Here is a 22,240-nt window from a genome sequence, read left to right as displayed (position 1 = left end):
TGTTTGTTCATGGACTAGAGCAAGGACGGGAGATATTTGGGACAAGAAAAGCGAACATAGGGGTAAGCTTGGTAACCAAGTGAAGTGGTCTCTTGCATGCGCGCAGATACCCGTGGAAAAAGAAGGGATAAGGGGGGGAAAAAAGAACATACAACACCAGGGATTCGCTGGTCGTCACCGACCCAACTACTAGTCTAGCCCTCACTGGCTTATCTATGGGAGAGCGGACGGGATCCCGAGTTTTCCAGTGGGTATGGTCGTATGTGATCTTTCATCACAAGTTCTTGACCTCATATAGCCAGGCAATTCTCCTCCCGACAGGAGTTGCTTTCGTTCAATGTAGTTTTTGGGGAGGGTGGGCAAGCAGGTTTGAGATGAGCACCGCCACCCACTTCACTACAAGCGCGGTTGCCTGATGTACCTGCGCTTACAGCTCTATTTACAAAGCTTAAGCTCTAGGCGCCTTACCTTGATCAATCTGTCGGTGTCCATCGAGCTCGAAATAAACGAAAGGTTGCGGACTCGGGGATCGGGACGCGAAGTCGGGGATTTTTGGTCGGTCGCGCCAGTCGGACACCTCGCTGCTGTTGATGACCGGATTGCAGTGGCAGTTGCTGAAAAGCAGTTTCTTACACGGGTTATAAACTAGGTAGCTCTAGGTAGTAACTGCCTCCAAACCCGTTGCCAGGCCCAGGCCCGAGCCGTGATGCAAGGGAGTTCCGCGGCCGCTGATTCAACGAATACACTTAACTACACGGCAGCCGTTGACTAGGTAAGGAAAAGGGGCAAGGATATCTCCAGCTCTAAGATGCAAAACGACGCTTGGGACCTTTAGATTTCTATTTTGAAATTATAATGGAGGCAGTGCCTCTTGAAAGTCCCAACTCCGCGTTCCACTCTGGAGTCAGCTTCCATCTGCGGAGAATTCATCAATCCAAATGCTGTCCGCTCAACCTTCCAACCTGTCAGCAGAGCAGGAAAGCAACCAGTAATGGCAACTCTTCTACTATGCTATGTCAACCACAGCCGACCATAGTTTTGTCATCAGCAGAGAGTCCGCATCACCACGAGCCCCTGACACTGGCTCCCGAAAGCACCCACGTCATTCATGACTGGTGCTCCATGCTCAACTTCCAACGAACAACTAGCCAGCTTGGCTATCTCTTCGACAGCACCAACTCATATCACGCCTTGGTGGTCGTACCCACGGGGACATCCAGCCCGGAAATAGGTAGTGGGTCAAGCCGTGAGCCTAGGACACATACTTGCAGGAAGCACTTCTGAAATAATTGATCCGACTACCGCTGTAGCCATGGCCACCCGTTTTCCTTCTAAAGCTGCAAGGCTGAATATTGCTCTAATGGTTGCTCACTCGCTTCTTGAGCTATTCCCAAGTCCTTGGTTCCCAGGGGACTGGGACAAGAACGACATCTACTTCTCTGTCAGCCCAGACGGGAGCGTCAACACTGAAGTGCCTTTCCTGATTTCCAGGAACGACAGCACGCGCACCAGCAACGCGCAGAGCCAAGAAGGCAGAGAGTCTGCGGCAGAATCAACGTCACATACATCGAGACCTCATGACCATGGAAATATCTTGCTCAGCCTCGGCGTCTTGATCCTCGAACTCTGGTTCGGCCAGCCTCTCGAATCTCAGCCTTCGTGGCAAGCCAACTTTGGCCGCAATGGCAAGGAAACAGAGTTCACCAAGTTCAACGCCGCAGCAACCTGGCAACGGATGGTTGGGGACGACGGTGGACCGAGACTACACAGCATCACTCATCGATGTGTTCACGGCAACTTTGGCTTGGACACGCAAAGCTTAGAAGACGCAAAACTGATCAAGGCGGTTTATGAGAACGTAGTGATGGAATTGCAGCATGTTTATGACGGATTTGTCTCATGGGAGAGGTCGTGATCACAAGGAAGTCTTGTGGAGATAAGAGGGTGAAACAGAAGGAAGCTATGAGGAGGACAAACCGAGCTCAACATACCTAGCATCTGACGTTCGTGTCTTTGTATTTAACATTAATCCCCAACGCTAACATCTGTCCGAGTGAGATCGTACACCTTGATGAAAAGGTCCATGCCGCAGTCCGTCATTCCAGTCCCATCTCCAGGCAATACCGCCCATATCAGAGCCAAAAATATGGAACACCTTACTTCAGCTCGGTCTAAGCAAAACCCTAAGGTCTCCATGATGCCTTCCCTATGGATATCTCCACCACTTGCATGGTAACAACACTCGGTCTTGCAAGGGTCCATATTGGCGAGAACCTACCAAGACGAGGACAGACTAATGCACAGCAAGGCCCAAAAAAAGACCACTGCGGGGCTGGCATAGAAAAAAGGGAAAAAAGAAAAAAAGGAAAAGTAAAGAAGAAAAAAAAAAAAGGAGGGGGGGGGGATGATCCGAGAACATAAGGGACAAAGATAAACAAACAAACAGGCAAAAAAAAGGAATAGCTTCATGATCCGACCCAGGCTCGATCTGGGGACCTTCAGTGTGTTAGACTGACGTGATAACCAACTACACCATCGGACCAGCTGTTGTTATTGGTAGAATTTTGCTAGAAGTGGGCCTTATATCAGTATCTTTCAATTTTGGTTGCGCGAGTCAGTTATCAGCAAAATCTCGCTGAAACCCGTCAACATCACGATCTCTCCCCACCAACCTCAAATGCCACCGGAATCGAGAAACAGTACGCTATAGAATACCATGTCTCTTTCTTATTGCTCGAATACTTCCCGTGGACACTTACTGAGATCCCACTCCGGGTGTGAGGACAGCTCATCCAGATCCTGGCCGTCATCCTCCTCGTTAGATACCAGAAAATCGCACCATCTGCCCAGACTGCTAGTGCTCTCTACCATAAAACGTTCATTCACCATTACACTACAAATACTGATTTTTACTAAAAAAGCCTTACCCGCTCGTCTCATCTTATCTTCTGTCTCATGACTAGGTAACTCCCTTCGCCCATCACGTCCTGCCCACCCACACTGCTGCCTCATTCTTCCATTTCCACCGCTCAGCTCCCAAGATAAGCCCTGATAGCACCCTGCAACCTCCCGGCACCCTCGCCCACCATCTGCGTAAGGTTCTCCAGATCATCGCTGGCAGTGATACCAAACTTGCGAATGAAGTCCTTGGCGGCAGACTCGAGGTCGCCGTAGTCTTCGGCGGGCGCATCCTCCTCGGGACGGCCAAAGTAGGCATTGGAAGAGATGGCCTGGGCACCCTCGAAGCCTTGTAGACGGGCCTTGGTCTCGGCCTTGACCGAGGGGTCGTAGTTGCCCTTGTTGAAAAACTCGTCCGAAGAGATGGCCTTTTGGTTGGCGAACTTGTTGCGGGCGTATTGTTCTTCGTCGGCTGTGTTGTTTCGTCATATTAGCAGGAGGTATAAAGAGGGCCAAAGAAGAAAAGGGGAAGGAGAACATACCCTCACTAGCCTTAATAGGCCCAACACTTCCAAACCCACCCGCATTCTTCTTCGCCGCCGCCGCTCCTCCCGCGCCCACAGCACCGGCACCACCGGGCTTGCCCACCATACCGAAACCTAGCTTCCTGACACCCATACCCAGCCTCTCCACCTCAGCAGCCGACTTCTCCTGCGCCGCGGACCTCGAACTGGAGGAGCTGACTGGCGCCGCAGCAGGGGTGATGATATTGTTGGTCTTGGTCTCGGCCTTCTTCGCCGCCTTCTCCTCCTCCGCCTCGGGATCGTAACCCAGCTTCTCGATGCGCTCCGCCTCCTCCTTGGCCTTCTTCTCCGCCTCGTCGAAATCGATCAGGTCCGCCGAGATCTTCTTGACGCCCAGCTTAGCCGCGGGCTTCTTGGCGCCTAGGATGCCGCCGCCCACCTTGCGCGGGCCGCCGGTGGTGCTGCTGCCGGGGGTAGTTTTCCTTAGGGCCGCGGAGGTAGTGATGCGGCTGGCGGCGGGGGCGGGAGTGGGAGCATCGGAATCGGTCTTGGAGAGCGGCGAGGAAGTGCGCTGGATGTCCTTGCCGTTGCCGAGGAGCGGGGAGGCGGTGCGGCCGATGACGGGTGGTGTAGAAGTGCGAGAAATAGGTGGCGTGGGCTTCTTGATGGCGGGCTTGTCCCACGAGGAAAAGAAGTCGTCGTCAGGCTCGCCGGCCGGGGTGTTGCTGCCTGTGGCGTCGTCACCGTCGGTGATGACGACTTCTTCGGGGTATCTGGGTGGGAGGCAGACAGCGCGTCAGCATTCCGTCTCATGTAACGTGTAAAAAAACGGGTTTGTGTAACTGAGGGGTAGGGGTATTGCATACTCGCGGGCGTCCCTAGCAGCCCTCTTCTTGAGCTCCTCCTTGTACTTGGTCGCGGCAGCAGATTGGTACTTGGTCTTGGGGTCCTTGCTGTTCAAGGCGGCGGAACCACCGTTTTGCTGGAAGAACTTGGTTGCCGACTCATTGCCGCCCACCTTCATGATCCGTAGCTGGTCCCATTGCCATTCTGTACAAGAACAAGGTTCGCGTTAGCGGGCGAGGTGTCGCGTCGTGAAGTAAAGATCGAGAGGACACATACGGTCGAGGTTAGTAGACCGCACAAAGGAAATGTGAACGCCGAGGTTGCGGTGGTTGGCCGAGCAATCGAGGCAGAGGTAGATGCCAAAGGGCACCGAGGTCCATGTTGGGTTCTTTTGGCCGCAGTCGAAGCAGATCTGTTGTTGGCGGGAGAGAGGCAGCAGTTAGCTTTCTGGATGTCTAGGATCGATCGTTGCTCACGTGGGCGCATACCTTGTTGGCTGGCTTCGCCTTGAGCTTCTCAAACAGCTTGAGCGACTGCTGCTTTGTCGCGAGACCGCTCATCTTGTCGGTCGGGAGTCCGGTGATCGCTCGGAGAGGTATGTCTGTCCTTTGCCAGGGTTGTGCTGTGTCAGGCACTAGATCTCGACTGTCGTTGTTGATGACCCTTTTGCTCGGTTAGGTTGTCAGGGTCGGTAGGTGCTGCCGTCAGGGGGAAAGGTGAAAAAAGGGGGCAGAAGGGAAGTGGAAGTTAAACAAGGCGGCGCTGTAGGTTTTCGGGCTTGTTACAAGTTGTCAATCTTTCAAGTGTTGTCATTCGCCCGCAGTTGATTCAGGAGACGGGGAGCCCCAGCGGAGAGAGCCGGGCTGCCTGGCAACCTACCGGTATGTACACTATGGTACTGGAACTTCCACTGGAACGTTGTCAGACTCACCCAGGGCAGGGGGGGGCCACATTTCTTTGTGTTCCCCAGCCAAGAGTCAGACGCTTGCTCAGGTTCGCCCTTCCATGTGGCTTCTTGGCGCCTTGGCACACAGTCCCCTCCCGTCTCTAGGTACCTAGTGGAGCGCAATACGGACTCCACCCCTCGCCGGACGGACCTCCTCTGCCGGGAAAGATGCCGTGCCGGCAAACGGTTCCAAAGCTTCATCCAACCGCAGCTCCTCACAGTTTCGTTCGGACCTCTCTCATTGAAGCTCTCATGACAATCGCAAACGGCTGAGATATTGCCGTTGAAATATGGGTGTTGTGTTGAAGCCTCCATGATGAAAATGCTCACAGGTACTTCGGCTGGTGTGAGGCTTCTTCTGAGCCCCGCCGTGGTCCGTCAACAAGCAACCATTACCACAGCTTCGAGAGCTCCTCCGACAGCAGCTAGCGTCATTCTCGTCTCATCGCGCCGGCAATATGCGACTGCGCAAGAAAGTTCCAAGAGGAGATCCGTAACGCCCTTCAATGATGATGGCCATGTGCCCTGGACTCGGCTCTCCACCGGTGAAAAAGCCGGGCGCGCCGTCCAGCAAACGTTCAACTTTGGTCTGGTGATTTTGGGTGTAGTTTTGACCGTACGCTTTTTCCCCCAATTCATCGCTCACTCTAGTGTGTGTTTGATACTAACTTTACCACACAGGGAGGAATCGCCTATCTACTCTTCACCGACGTGTTCTCCCCAGAGTCCAAAACCGCCTACTTCAACCGAGCCGTTGACCGGATCCGTGCCGACCCTCGCTGCGTCGCCCTTCTTTCGCCCGGTGACCCAAAGAAGATTGCTGCTCACGGCGAAGAGACGCACAACAAGTGGCGCCGGGCGCGGCCGATCGCGGCAACGGTCGAGAAGGATAGCAGGGGTGTGGAGCATTTGAAGATGCATTTCCATGTTCGTTTCACTTCTTCTTTTTTTTTTTTTTTTTTTTAATTTTTCTCTGGTTTATCAAGAAATGGTTACGATGATGGGGCTAACACTTGAGAGAAACAGGTCGAAGGACCAAGAGGTTCTGGTGTCGTCGGGCTGCATCTGACCAAGCAACCGGGTCACTGGGAGCATGAGTACCAGACTTTTTACGTGGATGTGAGGGGACATCAGAGAATTTACTTGGAGAATAAGGAGGCAGAAGTGGCGGCTGCTAAGAAGGGTGGCAACAAGGAGTTCAAGTTCTTGGGTGTCAAGTGGAACTGAAAGGCTTCCATTCGCTTGTATGAATATTGTTCAAGGCTGCTGGTCATTGTTGCAAGGATGAACCGCGATGCAGTGGAATATGGGTTTCCTGGTTAGTCTTGTTCCTTTCAATGAGTAGGTTTGCTGTTTTCGGGATGTCATTATTATGCGTCATGGAGGCTTAGCATCGCACGTTGGATATGAGAATAAGTCTGCAAATTGGAATTAGAGGACTTTCCATTATCTGTCCTCATCGTTGAGTTGGTACGGATATCAAGACCGCAAGTCGCTTATACTCTGTCCTGCCCTTCTCTTTTCCTGAAAATCAGAGAGCTTCCTGAATGACCCTAAATTGTTGCTATTCCATCGCCTTCCAAGTCTTTCCTCGACAAGACCAGCCACCGATCCTTAGACCTGATCAGAATGATATTCAAATACAATAACCCTTCCTGTCTCGCCGCTCTGGCATGCTTGCGGACAAAAAATGACCTAAGCGCCGCCCATCATAAACAAGCCCAAACGCCGCCGGGTTAATGATGACCAAGGAGACACCAATAATGCTACACCAGAAAACTAATCACCGTTTCCTTTTCGCTTCGTGAACAGCACCTTTTTCCTTTCGCCTTTTTCCCCTTTTCGATGAGTGGCTATTACGCCAAGCCAACCAGCGACCTTGTTTCTTGTCGCTATCGTGGGCAAACTCTTGGTTGTATCGGAATCGATCCGATCGAGATGACGATGGCAGTCGTATCCATACAGACACCATCCAACCGAGAGATTACTGTCGGCTTTTTCTCAACAGCTTCCTCCGCAACCATGACATATCTGGCCGTTCGGGCCTTGGTGAATAAGTCCATTTGGACAGAGCGACTAGTTAGATCCCTCTTGGCCCTCCATCTTGGCAATCCACTTGGACATCTGCGAGTACTTGTCCTCGAATGTTTTCTGGAGCCTCTCGCAGGCCTGCCACATGGGGTCCTTCTTGGCCCAGTACGTGTAGCAGTTGTTGAAAATCTGGTTCATGTCGGCGAGGAATTCGTTCTCGTCGGCATACTCGTTGCGGTCCATCTTGGCCCTCATTGTTTGCAGGTCCATGGGCTTGGCCACCTTGTCGAAGTAGTCAGGCACACCGTCGGATTCGGGGTTAACGGGATCGCGAAAGGGGCCAACAAGGCGGGTCCAGAAGCCTGTGAGCAGAGTAAAGTCAGTAAATATAGCCATGGTGCTAAGGCGTCAAATGACATGGAAGAGATAATTACCTGGGCCGCTGAGCATCCTCGTAAGGAGATCGTCGCAGAACGCCAGTTTCTTGGAGGTGGTAAGCTCAACCTCCCCATTAGCCACGTTGTACTTCCTCTTCTGACCGGTCTTTGGACCAGTAGTGCTGGGCCGACCGGGTCCCTTGCGGCCGTTAGGCGTAGCCTTAGCACCGTTTGTGTGGCCAGCGTCGGAGTACCTGGCCCTCTTAGCAGGACGGGCCTGCTCGCCATCACAATTGGCGACGGCATCGTGCCAGCCTTGGTGGGCAGAGCTAACGACTCCCTGAGAGACGGGCGAAGAGGGGGTTGCTGCCGGGGCCGGAGTCGCATCCAGCGAACTCATGGCCACCACCAGCTCACTCAGAACTTCTTGGGGCAACGCCTTGGCGAACTCTGCACGATCCTCAGAGGCCCGCATGTAATCGGCCGCCCAGGAAAGCAGGAGCTTCCGGATGGATGATCCCTCGGGAGTTTCGTCCCACACCTGAACAAGAAGAGCGGTGGCGGGGATCGAGTTTGTGATTCGGCGGTACTCAATCATGGCATCGATCGTGGCGTCGCAGAGGCCGTCGATGCCCAAGCTGTGACCGAGCTTCCAAATGCCGATGAGAACCTCGTAGTCGGGAGGTGTGTCAGGATAAACATGGCCTGTATAAAGATAGTGCTGGGTGTAACCGAAAACATCGACCGAGGCATCGCGGAGCTCGACTACGTCCTCAACCGACTCGTTGTTGGCCGCCTTTTCTCTGAAATAGCGCCTGTAGTAGGAGGACTTTGCACAGAGAAAGTCCTTTTGGATGCCGAAAGGCATGCCCTCGGGGCCGACCATGATGATAACGAAAAGAGCGTGTGGTTGACTGGAGCCAAGATGAGTGTTAGTGTCCGCTTCGCGTTGGGTCTGTTTCGGATGAACTTACAGCCATGAGAATGAAGGCTCGTGGAAAGATTCGACTGGCGAACGGGGTGCTTCTTGTTTCACAGCTTCGACGGTGCCAGCTGCCTCGTTGTCGGCTTCTGTAGTGGCCTTATCGTTGTGGCCATCGTGTGTCTCGTTGATTTTTGGGTCGCTATCGACGCCATTCACATCGTCGGATGTGACATTGAGGGCGCGATTTATTCCTGAGATATTCTCTAAACATGAAAGTCAGAATTCGGAGCTGGGAAAGCCGGGACAGCGTTTTGTAATTGACCAAAATGAGACACGGACCCAACATTGCGGCCGATGCAGGACGAGGCAGTGAGCTTGGAGATGGGGTAAGACTTACCAAGAACAGATCTAGCAAGATCTTGACAGGCGGTAGGCGAGGCACTCATGTCTGTCAAATTCCTCTGAAGAGAGGAAGTTGTAGGTCTTATTTCAACTCGAAGACAGGAAGTGTCCGCAAGTCGGACGGTGAAAGACGGAGACCAGGCCTGAGCAAGGGCGAGGTCCCTCTCAAATGATAGAAGGGCAGGGTGCGTGGATTGGGTATGGATGAGCCCGGGGCATCTGCGTGTCAATGCTTGATGTCCCGAGTTCGTATTGGGATGATGGTTGATGAAGGGAAAAGGGTGGAATGGGGCTTAAGTAGTCGAGACTTGATCAAGTGAATATGTAGGTAAGAGCGCGGACCTGAGCTTGAACCTGAAGCTCCCGCAGAACCAAGCCAAGTGAAGGCTCAGTGTTGTGTTGTAGGCCACATTGGCCAATTGTGTCTCGTGTTTGGGCCCCACCCAGAGTATTGGTCAGTGCTTTCCGGACTCCCTTTGCTCATCATCTCGTGGTGCACAGGCCACAATGTCCTGCCAACCGCTCCCAATTGGGCGACAGCCTTTGAACCTCGACCGATTCCGTCACTTCATCCGCCGGCTGTATCGCCCATTCCACTTCAAGTTCACCCAACTTCACCTCTCCTTCTTCACCTCCAGTCCTCCTTCTTCCACTGTCATCTCGTTCGTTCGTTCGTCTACTGCACGCATAGCCCTTCTTTTTTCATCTCCTCTTCACTTTCGTCCTTCAATCCCGCAAATTACTTGAGCACCTCATGCTGGCCAAACAAGCCCACGCTCGTGCAATGACGCAGCACAGGCAACAGTGTCCCGCCCCGCAGCGCTCCCTTCTCGCGATTCTCCCTTCTACACTCCCTCCGCCAACACCGACTCCGATCTATTCTGTTCATTCTATAAGAACATCAGGGCCCTATTCACCACAAACTAGGATACATCAACTCTTCTCAAGCATGTAGGCTGACTCATCCATATCGCAGAACACTCGCCGCTTTGTGAGGTGACAGGTACCCCCCAATCGGTGAACAGTCGCCCAGTAAAGGGGGACTTCGTCTCTCAACCCCAAGATCACCATAGACGGACGCGTCTTCCACCAATATCAAAGGGCAAACTCCATTTGGCCTGAGACAGGACTAACGCATCTCGACAGGAGTCAGGTCAGCAAGCCGTGTCCAACCACTTTACCCCTTTCTCGTTTCGCCGAGTGTTGCGTCACCAAGCATTGACGCCATCACCGCACAACCTGGATCAGGACACGGGACACGCTCAACTTTGTCATTCCATCAACTCATCTCAACCGGCTGTCTATTCTCATTCACTCCCCTTTTCAAACTTCGCCGAGAGCTGTTTCTGCAGCAGCAAGCCCGCGCAAAATGTCGGCCTCAGTGCTCCACATCAACCTCCCACGTATCACCACTCAAAATTCAGCATCACCACTTCCGTTGGACATCGAACAACCCAAACGCCGTGATTGAAAAGCCAACCTCCAAGACGATGACTCAACAACAAGATCAAGGGCGTGTGGCTCAGTTGGTAGAGCGTTCGCTTAGCATGTTTCTGAGCATGCGAAAGGTCCTGGGTTCGATTCCCAGCTCGTCCACTTCTCAATCATCTTCATCTCCACTTTCCGGGCGTGTGGCTCAGTTGGTAGAGCGTTCGCTTAGCATACTCACCTGTATGCGAAAGGTCCTGGGTTCGATTCCCAGCTCGTCCAAAAACGGTTATGAGATGATTTGGGATTCATTTTTGTTGGTGTTTCACTTGCTTTTTGTTTACTTATCGATGCGCGGCAATGTTCGACTCCTAGAGGGACAGTCCATCATGTTTTTCCACGACCGTTGAGCGGAGATTGATGTGAGTACTCCATGATGCATTACTTCAACACGCTGTCAGTTCGCTTGCAGTACATGATGAACCTTTTCATGCTCCTCGATACAACGAACGTTGGGCTGGTGTCTAGAGTTTGTGAACATGTCAACGAACAGGTTCATATGAGTTGAATTTCGCAGGCATAGCCGCTCAAGTCGAGACTACAAATTCTTTCGGGCCTATCACTCTGTACTTGATCTATGAGCTCATTTTCACGGATCGTCTCTAATGACACACTTGCTGCAGCAGGACAATTTCCCTGCGTAAGTACATTCGAGCACATCATTACTGTTCATACAGGTCTCTTTTCAAGAGCATCTAGCAGCTATTACAGACGAAGGAAAGGAACTTTCCAACACACTGTTACACAATCACCCCTGAGCTTGCTGAATAACATTTCCTATTTCTTCATCCGTGTTGCTACTTTCTTATCCCATCATTCATACGCTCATCGGTTTCCAGCGACTTCCTAATCAGTCACTCGGATGCACCAAGGAGACAGGTAGACATTGCTCTGTACCCAGAACATGTATAAAGCTCCTACGATCCCTTAGTTGGCAGTCACCCACCTAACTACTATCACAATAATTAGCTCTGTTGCTTAAGCGTTAAAGCAATCACGGTATCGCCCGTCATGTCTGAAACCAACACCTCCTCCCCCTTCGAATTGCTTACGCCACATGCATCCATAATCTTATTCGCAGCATATGCTAGCACTGGGAAGCGCTCGTTTTCGATGACTTTGCCCCAGCTGATGCAGCACTTGACGCTGGCAACGTCGCAGCAGGTTGTTGATTAGCGTCCTGCAAACGGAGATGAAGGATCGATTGAAGTTGATGCAATGGGGCAGGCAGGGCGCTGCCGCAGCGCTTGTTAAGCGGCTTGCTGGACGGCACATCGAAATTGACTGAGCGCTTGGTGAAGGTTGGGTCTTGCCCGTACCTGGTTATATTGGGGGAGGTTAGTGAAGTTCATCTCGTACAGGTGGATGGGTGGGTTGGATGATAAAAGGCTTGACGGCGGTGAGATAACGGGATGGCAGACGGGAGACGACTTATCAGGTGAGAGTATCGTTGGCAAACTCAGTCTGCTGGATGACTATGAGGCCTTTCCTCGGGAGCTGGAGCGGAGAGTGTCGAAGCCGATACATTGACAGCGACGAAGGCGCCGAAAGTGAGATACTGCTTGGAGAATAGGTTGATGGCGGTTTGTGAACAAGTGTTCTGCTCTTCTGTTGGCTTTCAGTCTCAATTTCGCGAGCTGCGGCTCCCATTGAGAGGGCCTGGTCAATCGCACCGGCTCGAGAAGGTTGGAGAGATGAACAGAAAGGCGAGTGGTAGGCTTGGTGGTAATGGTTTGCTGGTGGTGGTGCTGCTGCTGCTGATGTTGAAATATCTGGCAGACAAGTAGGACATCGCCGGCCATTTTATACCCAACTCCTCAACTTTGCTCACGACCTCCATGCTCTTCATTTGTGCTATGCCACTGGTCGATGGTATCTTCATCGCCAACTGCACCACACTAATTACCAAAGGCAGGATCTTTTGCATGCATGAAGAAGGCTAGCTCTCAACTTAGGGTAGACAAGCTTTTCAAGGCTGTGACTGAGTTGTATCGACTTGCATCGAAGCATCGGCCGGTTTCAGGTTAACTGCAACTCTATGTCCACCACGTCTGGTCACTGAACCGCGCATCCAGAACCAAAAAGACGAGAACCTTTTCGCAGGCTACTAGGCAATGAACGGGACACTATTTACTATTCGGATCCCATGCAAAAAGAGCCTTTTGGGGGGACGAAATCCCTTTGGTTGTCAACGATATTACAACTACAGGTAAGGCTTTCTTTCACTCAGAGAGGACGTTACTCTTCTAGGCGTTTGGAACCAACTGCCCGCTGTAGTGTAGAATAGATAGCGTCAGCGTCAAACGGCGGGTGTACTGAGATTTCGAACGGCAGCCACGTAGTAGGATTGTTGAAGAGCTATTGACTACTCGAAATGAACTATACAACAAAGTTGTCAAGGTTTGATGCTAAGAATCCATGTATGAGCGAACGGCTGGACTGTTGGTGGAAGAACAGTACAGGTGGCCAATATGGCGAGAGACCAGATGGCAACAAAAGGGACCCATTCTGGATGCAGCATGGAGGCGGAGAATGAAGTCATCGTCAAATTGGTTACAAGAACGATGACCTCTCCGTAGGAATAGATATAGGCGTAGCTGTTACTAACGTGAGTTTATTAATGTGACTGACCTCCTTAGTAAAGCTGCCGCCTCGTTATCTTTGCCGCCGGCTAAATTGCTCTGGAAAAGAAATAAAGCAAAAGGAACGGAAAAAAGACAAGCAAGATAGCCGTTGGAAGAAAGAAGATCCAAAAACAGGAAGAGAATTAGAAAAAAAAGACATACAACACCAGGGATTCGCTGGTCGTCACCGACCCAACTACTAGTCTGGCCCTCATTGGCTTATCTATGGGAGAGCGGACGGGATCCCGAGTTTTCCAATGGGTATGGTCGTATGTGCTTGGTTGCAGGCAGAAAAGGCATTATATTCCCAAGGTAGTCTCCCAAGAGCATCGCCGAGGGGGGCACTACCATCTCGGTCCGTAACATATCTGTCTGGGTCTCCATCTACCCCAAAGCTACGATTAGGCCAGAACCGTCAAAGATAAAGAATACGGTAGGCTTGTAGACAATGTCAAGTCTCAACAAATAACTTGTTTCCAGCTTTACCAAAAAGCCATCCGCAACAGCAAGAATCAAAATCCAGAGTCCAGATCGTCTGCGCTAGAAACACACGGATTCTCCCCACGTCTAGCATGGTCCCATCCCCCACACTCTATCATCCGATGTTTGTATGCGGCTCAAGACCGTTGCAACGTTCGGAAGCCGCGGGGTATGACCATGTGGGGCCCTCGGTATCAGTATCGTTCGAGGTATGGTTTGAGATTTGGAATTCGTTGAGGGGAAGCTGCACGGGGGCCGGCAGAAATGGAACGGGCCGAACGAGATTCAGTGAGGGGCAGAGATGCTCCTTGCAGAATGAGGGTGTGTGTCCCCGAGGTTTCTTGTAGTGTGATGTATGTGAAAGGAGAGTTTGAAGGGTATGGTCTGAAGTCTGAAGTGTTAGAATTGAAAATGCCGTCAAGTGGAAGGTGTCGTTGATCCGAGGGAAGAATGGCAGACACAACCAAGCCAGGGAAGTCCCACTTGTAGGGCGTAGCGCATGTGAAATTGTGGGTTGGTACTTTTGTCCAGGATAAAATAGCCAATTTTTCTTCTTACCTTTTTGACAGGTGATATGTGCCGATTTTGTCGACCTGGCTGTTCCGGTTAAACGGTTATTATCAAATTTCGGAGTCTGCACCGGGAGAATAACAAAGTCTTTCATAGGCCTCCCGAACAAAAGCAAAGAAAAGCGTACTTTTCGTTTTCGTCCTGTAATGTAATCGTATTTAACATTTGGTGTTTCGGACATTTTCGTCACTTGTGTCGAACACACTAAACAACCATCATCGATCTCAACCACCAACCACGAACATCAGCAAGCACTTCCCAAACACCAACCAGCCAACCAACCAACCATGGAATCAACCCCTGCGTCCGTCAGCTGCGCAAACACGTGTGAAACAACGACACCATTCAAAACTAGATATGAACCACTCAACCCGGCGCACATAATACTGATGGCAACATCGATTCAGTCCTTCGCGTTCGTTCGTTGGGCCGTTCTGCCCTACCCGTGCCACCAACAAACAACATCAACAACAAGCCTCTTTGACAATTACCCACAAATGGCTGCCTGTATCGAACAACCGCGACAACTCCAGTATGTACAACCCCACGGGGAATCGTCCCTGCATGGCCGGTCGGTCTGCAACTTCATATCTGCATACCACAATCTGTCCTTGCGGAAAAGGAAGGTGTCATGGGCACGTATGTATCGATTTATTTCTTTACCCTCTGCGAACAGGTCCATCTTTCAAACGAGTGTGTTATTGCCGTACCGTGTGATATTGGATGTTGTAGTATCATGCCGTTCCTCGGTCGTTGGGTACTTCACCCCTTTCCTTGAGCCCTCCTCCAAGTAGTGGTTGATGAACTTCCTAGCTTGGCTACTCCGCCGGTGAAAGGGTTGTGTATTCACAATTTAGGCAGGTACCGAGGTCCTTGTTAGGACTGGAAGTTGAAGATAGGATATAGCGCGGCGACGGCTAATAACAGTTTTGCCGGTTCCGATTTGCCTCCCCCTCGCCATCCAGTCCCAGTAGGTCCCAGTCCCAGTTTCATTGCCCTGTCCCTGGACCGCGGCTCGAGGCTCAAGTCGATGTCGTCCGAGGTGTGCAAGTGGACCTATCTGGGGACTCCAGATTCCAGACTCCGGAGGAGTCCAGAAGCCGGGGGTAATTTGGGGTAACGTACAGGGGTTGCACGTGAGAAAGATACATACATACGTGGAGATATGGTGAAGCCTGGGATATGACAGACAACATTCATACGGCCTACGGAGGGTTGTCCAGGGGACTTGATACGGGCCACGAGGCTTAAGTCGAGGACCGGACATGAAAAATGAAAACATATGATGGCCAATTATGTCCCCAAATACCCATGTGAATGTGAAGACACTACCCGACAGATCGGAAGTGAGAGTCCAGCAAAGCAACTATTGACTGGATTCGGACATTGGACCCTGCCAAGCACGCAATCTACACGTGTACATACAATTTGGGGCACTGGGTTTAGAGAAGGAAGATAGTACGCACTGTGATCTGGACCCTACAGGTCTTACTTCTGGTGAGAATCCGCATAAAGTTGACATGTCAGGCCTGACATGTGATGAGATTACACGTGTAATCGATATAAGCTCGACGGAGGTAAAGGTAGGCAGTGTGTTCTGAGAAGCTACGACGAACACTAACCTACCTCGACCAGCAGTTTGTGTGAAAGAGGAATTCTACGCCGCATGAACCGCGGCCTCAAGGCATCCTAGAGCTATAGGATGTACGCCCTTGCGCACCAACAGTTGAGACTCATCTTGACACAAACTTTTGTTAGAGTTCTTATTCTTCACACACTCCCATTATTCCCGGCCAGTTTGCGACAAGTCAGGAGCATGCTACTCAAATCTTCTACTTCCACGTCGGCCGACCACTGACTGTCTCGTACCTACCTCCTCTCTCGCTCGTGGCGGCCATATCATGCAGCTACCTAGCTACCTTGGTAAAAACGAGATTATCCTAGACGTAACACAGCATAGGCTCAAGTTCATCCGTCCCAGTTGAGCCGCTAAGCCGCCGAGCCGAGCCGTTGTGTCACCACTTCTCACCGTTCGGTTCTGTGGTTGATGCATATAGTCCCCGTCGGGTCGGTAACTGAGAATGGAGATGGACTTCAGCGGAACGGTACATATACGGGCCGGGCAAGGACTGATACACATATAATATGACTGTTGAGGTGATTCGAAGAGTTGGAGTTCCCGTATCTGACTAATGGCTGCTACGATCCAGATGCGAGGTCCATGTTCGTTTTCGACTATTGGACTCAGGAGCAAGCACTCCAGATAACTGGCTGACTGTACAGCGTACCTACGTAGGTATGTATATACATCTCATGTCGCCTCATACCTCTCTATATTAGATGGCTGTTGTACAGGCGGCAGAGCCGCCGCATTGAGCGACATACAGAGCGGATCGGCCCTGCCACCTTGACTCTGCAAGGCAATAAACGGCAAGCAGCAAGGAGGAACACAATATTGCGACTCTCGCTTGTCTTTGGCGAGGTTCAAGTTTCCCTGTTTTCCACATTGGCTTTCATCACATTCATTTTTGAAGATGGAATTCTTGCGCAGCCCTTGGAACGAAGCCGGATGTGAGGCCCCGACTGGCCGTCCAACCTCGGGACGGCAGAGGTAGCGAACCTTTCGGAGAGCAGAAGCTCTTTGACCGGTGACCGCAATGGCCCTCCTCGGCAACGCAATGGCTTCTTCATCCGGAACTTGGAACGAGCCATTGAGACCGGTGCAACTCCGGAGGTGATTGCTTGTCTAATGTGCCACCGCCGTGTGCGGAAGCATTATGAATCATCAATCATGTTTGAAGAGATCTGGTTTCGGTCAACAGATCGCACGATGCCATGCAGTTGAGTGGATAGTAGGACAGGACCCTCAACTCCGTAAGGTAAAAAACAAAGAACGAAAATAACACGGAACAGAAAAGCGTTCCCTTGGTTACAACGGTGTGTTGTCGATGCAGCAGCAGCACCAACAGCCTTAGCCGCAGCCGCAGCAGTTTCCCTAGGGCCAGTTGCATTCAGTTGTTGTCATTGTTGCATTGTTCCTGAGCAAGTTGCGTTGCTTCATTGTCCAGCAAAGCACTGACTACACTACACTACACTACACTAGTGTAGACAGATGGAAATAGTCGGGCCTAAGAGACTTCGTAAACGATCCAGCTGGTTTGAAGTTCCCTTGCCTTTCGGACGGACCCGATCCGGCCTGGTGTGGCCTCGCTGTCTCGCGCTCTCTCGCTGTTTCCGACGGACCTTCTCACCATGGCAGTGAAACTTGAAAAGGTACGGTCCACGTGTAGTGGGCGGGCGGTGCCAGGGGAAATTAGGCAATTGGTGATGGCGATATTCTACCACGGCATCACCTAAACACGTGTCCGTTATGCAATTGTCTTTTGGCTCCATCGTGAAGTGCTCGTATTAGTGTTTGACTACGACGAATGGAGTCTTCCGGCCGGATCGTACACTACACTTCACACAAATCTGCGGTTCGGCATCACCAATGGATGGATGCATCGTACAGCCCCAGTGCCGTGCCGTGCCGTAGAGGTATCGTCTGATTGGAACGTCTCAGCTGTACGATTGTGCCTGAAACTTTGGCGTACGGTATCAGTATCACGTATCGTAAGTATCAAGTATCATTGTTACAAGCGGTGGGTTGCTTGCCTAGGGTTTTTGACTCCACCTTGCTCTTGGCAGGTAGCAGGGCCCGGTAACAAACAAACCCTCATCACCCCCTCAACCCACACAGACATCCCACACGCCCACAATCAGCCCGCCCCCAAAACCTCAAAGAGAGAGGGAGAATCCCAATAGGAAACCCCGACGGATTCCCCAGACCCCCGTTTCAACTGCGCCTGCCCCGGCTCCTTGCGAGTTGCCAATCCCGAGTGGGAAAGAGAAAGTCGAACTGAGCGCCAAGGACCCCCAAGGCGCCGGCATGCCCGTGCCCCGGTTTTCTTTTTTTTTTCTTTCGTTTTTTTCGCTTTCTCTGTTTTGAGCGGAGAAATTGCGGAGCCTCTTCAAAATGCCATCGGCAGATGATGCCGAGATCCGGCATAAGGCCGAGGGAGGCACCGCCCTCATCATATTGGTTTTTGGTCCGATTTTAATCGATTCATCATCCCAGCAAGCGAACCTCGACCGACCGAGGCAGAGAAAATTTTGAGTTTCGATGCCATGCGCACGTTCGATCGCTTGATTGCAACAAGTTTGGGAGATGGCGTCGGCGCATCAAGTAGAGATTTCGCCGCAAACCTGGTCCCTCCCGATCCCCCCCGTGGGGGCCCCAAACACCAGCGACCGCAATTGATTCGGGGAAACACAGAAGAGAAAAATTTGGCAAGGAGGATACAGAAACAAAGAGGCCATCAAGGTTCCTGCACGGAGTTTTTGTCAGACTATCGCCCGGGGTTTTCTCCATACCCTTCTCCATCGCATGAGCCTTGCTTGACAGTCATGTCAGGGGAAGCCTGCTGTTGCTCCAGATGCAAAGAATGGAGGGGCGCCAGCTCGGCGAGAGGCCGAGGGAAACTGGAGAGGTGGGGCGCTCTGGAGAATCCGGAGACAGCTGGAGATGAAGAGATGTCATGAAAACTGGGGAATGGTAAGACCAGCGTAGCCTTCATTCAGGGGTGCATGTTACGATACCAGTGATACCGAGTGTGACCGGCAGTCTCGACTCCGTTCTCTGCGTGACTGTTGGATTCTGCGGCTCAGCTGTGGCTAGGACTCACCAGTCGGCCTGAGAATCCTGAATCTCCCGATCACGACCAAAGACCTTACTGGCGAGCTGTGATTCGTCCGCCGTGGTGTTGAAGGCGGCGTCTGCGTCTTCGTCACCTGCATCTTCGGCTTTGTCAGATCCCTCTTTCTCCTCTTCTGGCTCCTCATCCTCTTGATCGCTTTCAGGCTCTGGGACAAGAAGGATGTCCTCGCTTCCCTGCCACTGCGAGGGCGGAGGCGGCACGGCTTCGTCGTCCTCTTCCTGCCAACCGTAATCCTCTTCATCGCTATCGGCTATCTCCAAAGTGGTGTCACCCAACTTTCGCTTCGTGCTCGGTGTAGACAAGTGGTTCGGTAGCGGTTCACTGAAGTCGTATTCGACTGTAACCAAGCCGCTCTGAGATATGACATGTCAATAACTAAGCAGACTTGTAACTGGGTGGGGAGTAGGTTTACCTCTTCGATATCAAAGGCGCAGATAGTGTCAACAGATGCTTCGCTAGTCTTCCCATTGAGTTTCTGCGCTCCAACAAGACGCAAGCCTTGCACTTTTGCGTCACTGAACGCTAAATTGCGGTACAGCACAAGTCTGGTAGAAACTCCCTGCTCCCATACGCTGGCGTTTATAGCCGGCACAAGAGTTGCTCCCCGTTCTACCTGCATCACCTTTGTTGCGCATTGTGTGAGAACAACGATAGCTATGTCTCTCGTGGCGGCAAGTTTCTGAAGTGCGCCGATGATGTACTGCAGCACTTGCAACCTCCGAGCGGAAAGAGATGGAACTTGGAGACTGTCAGATCAACGCCATGCTTTGCGGGGGGGGAGAACGTACCTTTGTTTCCTTTATTATCCACCATCTTCTTTTGCTCTGGTGTCCTTGGAAAGGCATGATTTACCAGCGCGGATAAAGAATCGACCACTATAAGCGATGTTTTTTGCGGTATGCAGCTCGGCGTAGGTCGACATAGAAGAGCGATCAAGTGAGGTAGACCGAGGCATGTGTAGTGCGTGAGAGCATCGAGGCGCTCATCGACTGTCGCATCTTCCTGTTCCCCTTCCTTGTCCCTCTTCACTCTGGAGCCAAGGACAGAGCGCAGACGCTCAATTGGAACTCGGTGAAATCCATCTATATCGGGAAGTTAGTGCGAATGGTGAGTGCGCCCGTAGGTTAACAGCACAATCACTGCATAAACGGACCTACCTACCCAAACGACACCTTTGCCCTCACTCAGGCAGTTGGCTGAGAGTTGTATGCTGTATGGTACCAGTTAGAATGAGAAGCCACTTGCTTTCCTTCGATGCGAACGGTCAACTCACCCGAAAGCAGTCTTTCCGACGCCGGGAGGCCCCCAAATCTCAGTAATTTGACCCTTCTGTATTCCTCCAGTGACCTTTTCGGTGTCTAGACTCGGTTTCAAAGCGGCATCGAGGGCATCTAGGCTGGTAGGGATGAAAGGCGAGTTGTCTCCATCGTTCAGGTCATCCAAGGCATCGGCAGCGGAGACGGTAGGCATGCGATCTTCACAGGATACGTCAGCGATTGGGGATTTACGTCTACGGATATCAGGACATCTCACGCGTTGAAGGGAGATCATCGAAGCTGGCGACATCATGGCCATGTCTTTCGTGGTAATCCATCTTGCCCGGAGAACTTATGCTGGGTGACGGCGGAACAGTCCAGTCTGGGTGTAGGTGGTAACGGCACCGTCCAAGTCGGAATCGGGAGCCGAGAATGATAGGGCAGCCCCGTTTTTTCCGGCGGTTGCGGTCACTGTCAAAGCTCGGCGTCGGCTGCTACACGTAGTCACGTACTGTAGCGCGTACGCCGGAAGGCGGCTAAAGGGCACTTGGTGTAGATCCGGGGGAGGTAAGGACTCGACGATCATCGGTGTTCCGGCCGGAGCGCGGGGAGGGTCGCGGTTTCGCAAGGTACGTACACCTCTGCCGGCATTTGAATGTAAGGTTAGCGTGGTGAACTGCAAAGTGGCGACAACTTTATCTTTCGGACAAAAGATGGCTGCTTTGCTTACCTCCAATGTCCTGAAATTTTTCCAGTGGCGGTACCACCCCAACAAGTAATATGCCGGCAGAGGTGTAGCTGGGCCACCTTGATCTTGCTGGCTTGGTCGACGTCAGTCTCGTCGCGACGTTGGATGCCAAGTATTCTATTTGGAGAGCCGGTGCACATCCCGCGGGGAGAGGGTGAAAGGGCTGGTATGTATGTACGTACCGTTACGGTAATGGTGATTCAGCGTTGCTGAATTGGGATGACGAATGGGACAAGTGACAGACACATTTACTGCCAGGCCAGCGACGTGCATGTGCAAGGCTGGCTCCAGGCAGCCCCAGGTCCGGCTCTTTGCCATTATCTTATCGATACGTACTGTTACGAGCACTTCCGTTTCATACCTTACGAACCCGGCCGTGGTTGTAATTTCCAGGTTTTCTTTTCGGTCCGTTGTTCTTCGAACAAGAACAGATCACGACCGTCTTCAGCTGATAATCCCACGATCAGTCGAAAGTATGACGTCTCTTCACATCGACGAATCGGTAGATCTAACGAAGTCCATCGCTTATCACAATAGTCCACGACAATTGTTGAGACGGCTCAAAGCTACTAAGGATGCTCAACATTGGCCCTTCCTTGGTGGGAAGTTATTCACAGGCTGGATGATTTCATCCGCATGTGGGCACCGAGACCAGACAGTCCAGAACACGAGCTTTCAAAAGGCCAAGTCCCAAGACATGCGAGTCTCGTCTCAGTCTTTGGAAGATTTCGTTTTGATACGGTTTCCCGTATTGAACACCACGGAACTATGAATTGATGCCATGACCATGAATTCCTGTGGCTCTGAAAACCTGAACTCGGTTTCCCGCCCACAATGTCCGACTGTTTTCAGGAGTCTTCCCGTCTGGCTGCACTGCTTGTGCTTTATTATGCCGATCCGGCTATTGTTTTACGTGCTTTTTCTCGTCTCGTTTGATGACAACTAATTATTTGTCAATCAAGCTTCGAAAACCGTCCATGCCATCCTAGACTTGCCTAAGCCCCCTTAGCTTGGAGAAGAAGAAGAAAAGAACGAAAGACAGAACATTCTAGCGAGCCCCTTTTGCCCTCATTTGTGGGAGTAAGCCCAAAGAATGAGCTTTTCGCTCGTCACGAAGCGAAGCAAGGGCAAGTTGCTCCCGTGTAGTGAATTGAAAATGACGAAGACGACCAAGATTGATAATATTCTCCGGTTACCAGATTGACTCAGTGTCCCACCTCCACCTCCTAACCCTCCAATTCAACCCCGGTGAGGGTGAGGCTCATCTCGTACACTACTAATGTTGTGGGGTTAAGATCAGCATTATCCCTAATGGGGAAATTAAGGAGAAGTAAACTATGCTCGTAGAGGCATGGCCGTCGTATTTCT

The 22,240-nt window shown here is 51.7% G+C and overlaps 7 protein-coding genes and 3 non-coding genes across 10 annotated transcripts; 4 read left to right on the top strand and 6 right to left on the bottom strand.

Moving 5' to 3' along the window:
* Positions 1-855: 855 nt before the first annotated feature.
* B0T23DRAFT_408034 (uncharacterized protein) lies at positions 856-1,915 on the top strand (the record flags this gene model as incomplete). The annotated part of the gene is made up of 3 exons (XM_062839258.1): positions 856-943; positions 1,037-1,200; positions 1,232-1,915. The coding sequence occupies 3 exons, from the start codon at positions 856-858 to the stop codon at positions 1,913-1,915; spliced, it is 936 nt and encodes a 311-aa protein (XP_062688714.1).
* A 553-nt stretch (positions 1,916-2,468) lies between these two features.
* Positions 2,469-2,542, bottom strand: B0T23DRAFT_t354. The gene has a single exon. It is a non-coding gene; the product is annotated as a tRNA-Val (tRNA).
* Positions 2,543-2,629: 87 nt separating this feature from the next.
* B0T23DRAFT_415665 (uncharacterized protein) lies at positions 2,630-5,177 on the bottom strand. The gene is made up of 5 exons (XM_062839601.1): positions 4,757-5,177; positions 4,545-4,680; positions 4,289-4,472; positions 3,441-4,195; positions 2,630-3,370 (listed from the first exon to the last, which is right to left on the bottom strand). The coding sequence occupies exons 1-5, from the start codon at positions 4,826-4,828 to the stop codon at positions 3,030-3,032; spliced, it is 1,488 nt and encodes a 495-aa protein (XP_062688713.1). The 5' UTR covers positions 4,829-5,177; the 3' UTR covers positions 2,630-3,029.
* Positions 5,178-5,287: 110 nt separating this feature from the next.
* On the top strand, positions 5,288-6,663 carry B0T23DRAFT_366411 (import inner membrane translocase subunit tim-21, mitochondrial). Its single transcript, XM_062836394.1, has 3 exons — positions 5,288-5,830; positions 5,896-6,141; positions 6,241-6,663. Exons 1-3 carry the CDS (start codon positions 5,528-5,530, stop codon positions 6,439-6,441), a joined length of 750 nt encoding a protein of 249 aa, XP_062688712.1. The 5' UTR covers positions 5,288-5,527; the 3' UTR covers positions 6,442-6,663.
* Positions 6,664-7,290: 627 nt separating this feature from the next.
* Positions 7,291-8,993, bottom strand: B0T23DRAFT_432518 (Bromodomain-containing protein; the record flags this gene model as incomplete). The annotated part of the gene is made up of 4 exons (XM_062840385.1): positions 7,291-7,607; positions 7,680-8,536; positions 8,597-8,810; positions 8,945-8,993. The coding sequence occupies 4 exons, from the start codon at positions 8,991-8,993 to the stop codon at positions 7,291-7,293; spliced, it is 1,437 nt and encodes a 478-aa protein (XP_062688711.1).
* Positions 8,994-10,460: 1,467 nt separating this feature from the next.
* B0T23DRAFT_t380 lies at positions 10,461-10,545 on the top strand. Its single transcript has one exon. It is a non-coding gene; the product is annotated as a tRNA-Ala (tRNA).
* Positions 10,546-10,574: 29 nt separating this feature from the next.
* B0T23DRAFT_t381 lies at positions 10,575-10,659 on the top strand. The gene has a single exon. It is a non-coding gene; the product is annotated as a tRNA-Ala (tRNA).
* A 1,789-nt stretch (positions 10,660-12,448) lies between these two features.
* On the bottom strand, positions 12,449-13,302 carry B0T23DRAFT_389240 (uncharacterized protein). The gene is made up of 2 exons (XM_062837799.1): positions 13,224-13,302; positions 12,449-13,034 (listed from the first exon to the last, which is right to left on the bottom strand). Exons 1-2 carry the CDS (start codon positions 13,274-13,276, stop codon positions 12,833-12,835), a joined length of 255 nt encoding a protein of 84 aa, XP_062688710.1. The 5' UTR covers positions 13,277-13,302; the 3' UTR covers positions 12,449-12,832.
* Positions 13,303-14,327: 1,025 nt separating this feature from the next.
* Positions 14,328-15,446, bottom strand: B0T23DRAFT_389236 (uncharacterized protein). Its single transcript, XM_062837798.1, has 2 exons — positions 14,973-15,446; positions 14,328-14,750 (listed from the first exon to the last, which is right to left on the bottom strand). The coding sequence occupies exons 1-2, from the start codon at positions 15,391-15,393 to the stop codon at positions 14,599-14,601; spliced, it is 573 nt and encodes a 190-aa protein (XP_062688709.1). The 5' UTR covers positions 15,394-15,446; the 3' UTR covers positions 14,328-14,598.
* Positions 15,447-18,761: 3,315 nt separating this feature from the next.
* Positions 18,762-20,584, bottom strand: B0T23DRAFT_242343 (putative RAD55 protein). Its single transcript, XM_062834054.1, has 6 exons — positions 20,402-20,584; positions 20,142-20,343; positions 20,026-20,078; positions 19,657-19,950; positions 19,281-19,606; positions 18,762-19,221 (listed from the first exon to the last, which is right to left on the bottom strand). Exons 1-6 carry the CDS (start codon positions 20,460-20,462, stop codon positions 18,832-18,834), a joined length of 1,326 nt encoding a protein of 441 aa, XP_062688708.1. The 5' UTR covers positions 20,463-20,584; the 3' UTR covers positions 18,762-18,831.
* Between the last annotated feature and the right edge of the window lie 1,656 nt (positions 20,585-22,240).

The sequence above is a fragment of the Neurospora hispaniola genome (genome assembly GCF_033458365.1).
Source record: "Neurospora hispaniola strain FGSC 10403 chromosome Unknown B0T23scaffold_9, whole genome shotgun sequence".
Lineage (NCBI taxonomy): Eukaryota > Fungi > Ascomycota > Sordariomycetes > Sordariales > Sordariaceae > Neurospora > Neurospora hispaniola.
This window is presented reverse-complemented; position numbering and strand designations above follow the sequence as displayed.

Coding starts and splice junctions, on each gene's coding strand:
- B0T23DRAFT_366411 (XM_062836394.1), top strand. CDS start 5,528: ATGATGAAAATGCTCACAGGTACTTCGGCTGGTGTGAGGCTTCTTCTG. Junction 5,831..5,895: donor TTTTGGGTGTAGTTTTGACC/GTACGCTTTTTC, acceptor TTTACCACACAG/GGAGGAATCGCCTATCTACT. Junction 6,142..6,240: donor ATTTGAAGATGCATTTCCAT/GTTCGTTTCACT, acceptor TGAGAGAAACAG/GTCGAAGGACCAAGAGGTTC.
- B0T23DRAFT_389240 (XM_062837799.1), bottom strand. CDS start 13,276: ATGAGGGCCAGACTAGTAGTTGGGTCGGTGACGACCAGCGAATCCCTG. Junction 13,035..13,223: donor ACCAGCGAATCCCTGGTGTT/GTATGTCTTTTT, acceptor CGTTAGTAACAG/CTACGCCTATATCTATTCCT.
- B0T23DRAFT_242343 (XM_062834054.1), bottom strand. CDS start 20,462: ATGGATTACCACGAAAGACATGGCCATGATGTCGCCAGCTTCGATGAT. Junction 20,079..20,141: donor GTCGGAAAGACTGCTTTCGG/GTGAGTTGACCG, acceptor GGTACCATACAG/CATACAACTCTCAGCCAACT. Junction 19,607..19,656: donor GGATAATAAAGGAAACAAAG/GTACGTTCTCCC, acceptor ACAGTCTCCAAG/TTCCATCTCTTTCCGCTCGG.
- B0T23DRAFT_389236 (XM_062837798.1), bottom strand. CDS start 15,393: ATGTTTTCATTTTTCATGTCCGGTCCTCGACTTAAGCCTCGTGGCCCG. Junction 14,751..14,972: donor CCTAACAAGGACCTCGGTAC/CTGCCTAAATTG, acceptor ATCGATACATAC/GTGCCCATGACACCTTCCTT.
- B0T23DRAFT_415665 (XM_062839601.1), bottom strand. CDS start 4,828: ATGAGCGGTCTCGCGACAAAGCAGCAGTCGCTCAAGCTGTTTGAGAAG. Junction 4,196..4,288: donor GCTGCTAGGGACGCCCGCGA/GTATGCAATACC, acceptor CCTCCCACCCAG/ATACCCCGAAGAAGTCGTCA. Junction 3,371..3,440: donor GCCTATTAAGGCTAGTGAGG/GTATGTTCTCCT, acceptor GAAACAACACAG/CCGACGAAGAACAATACGCC.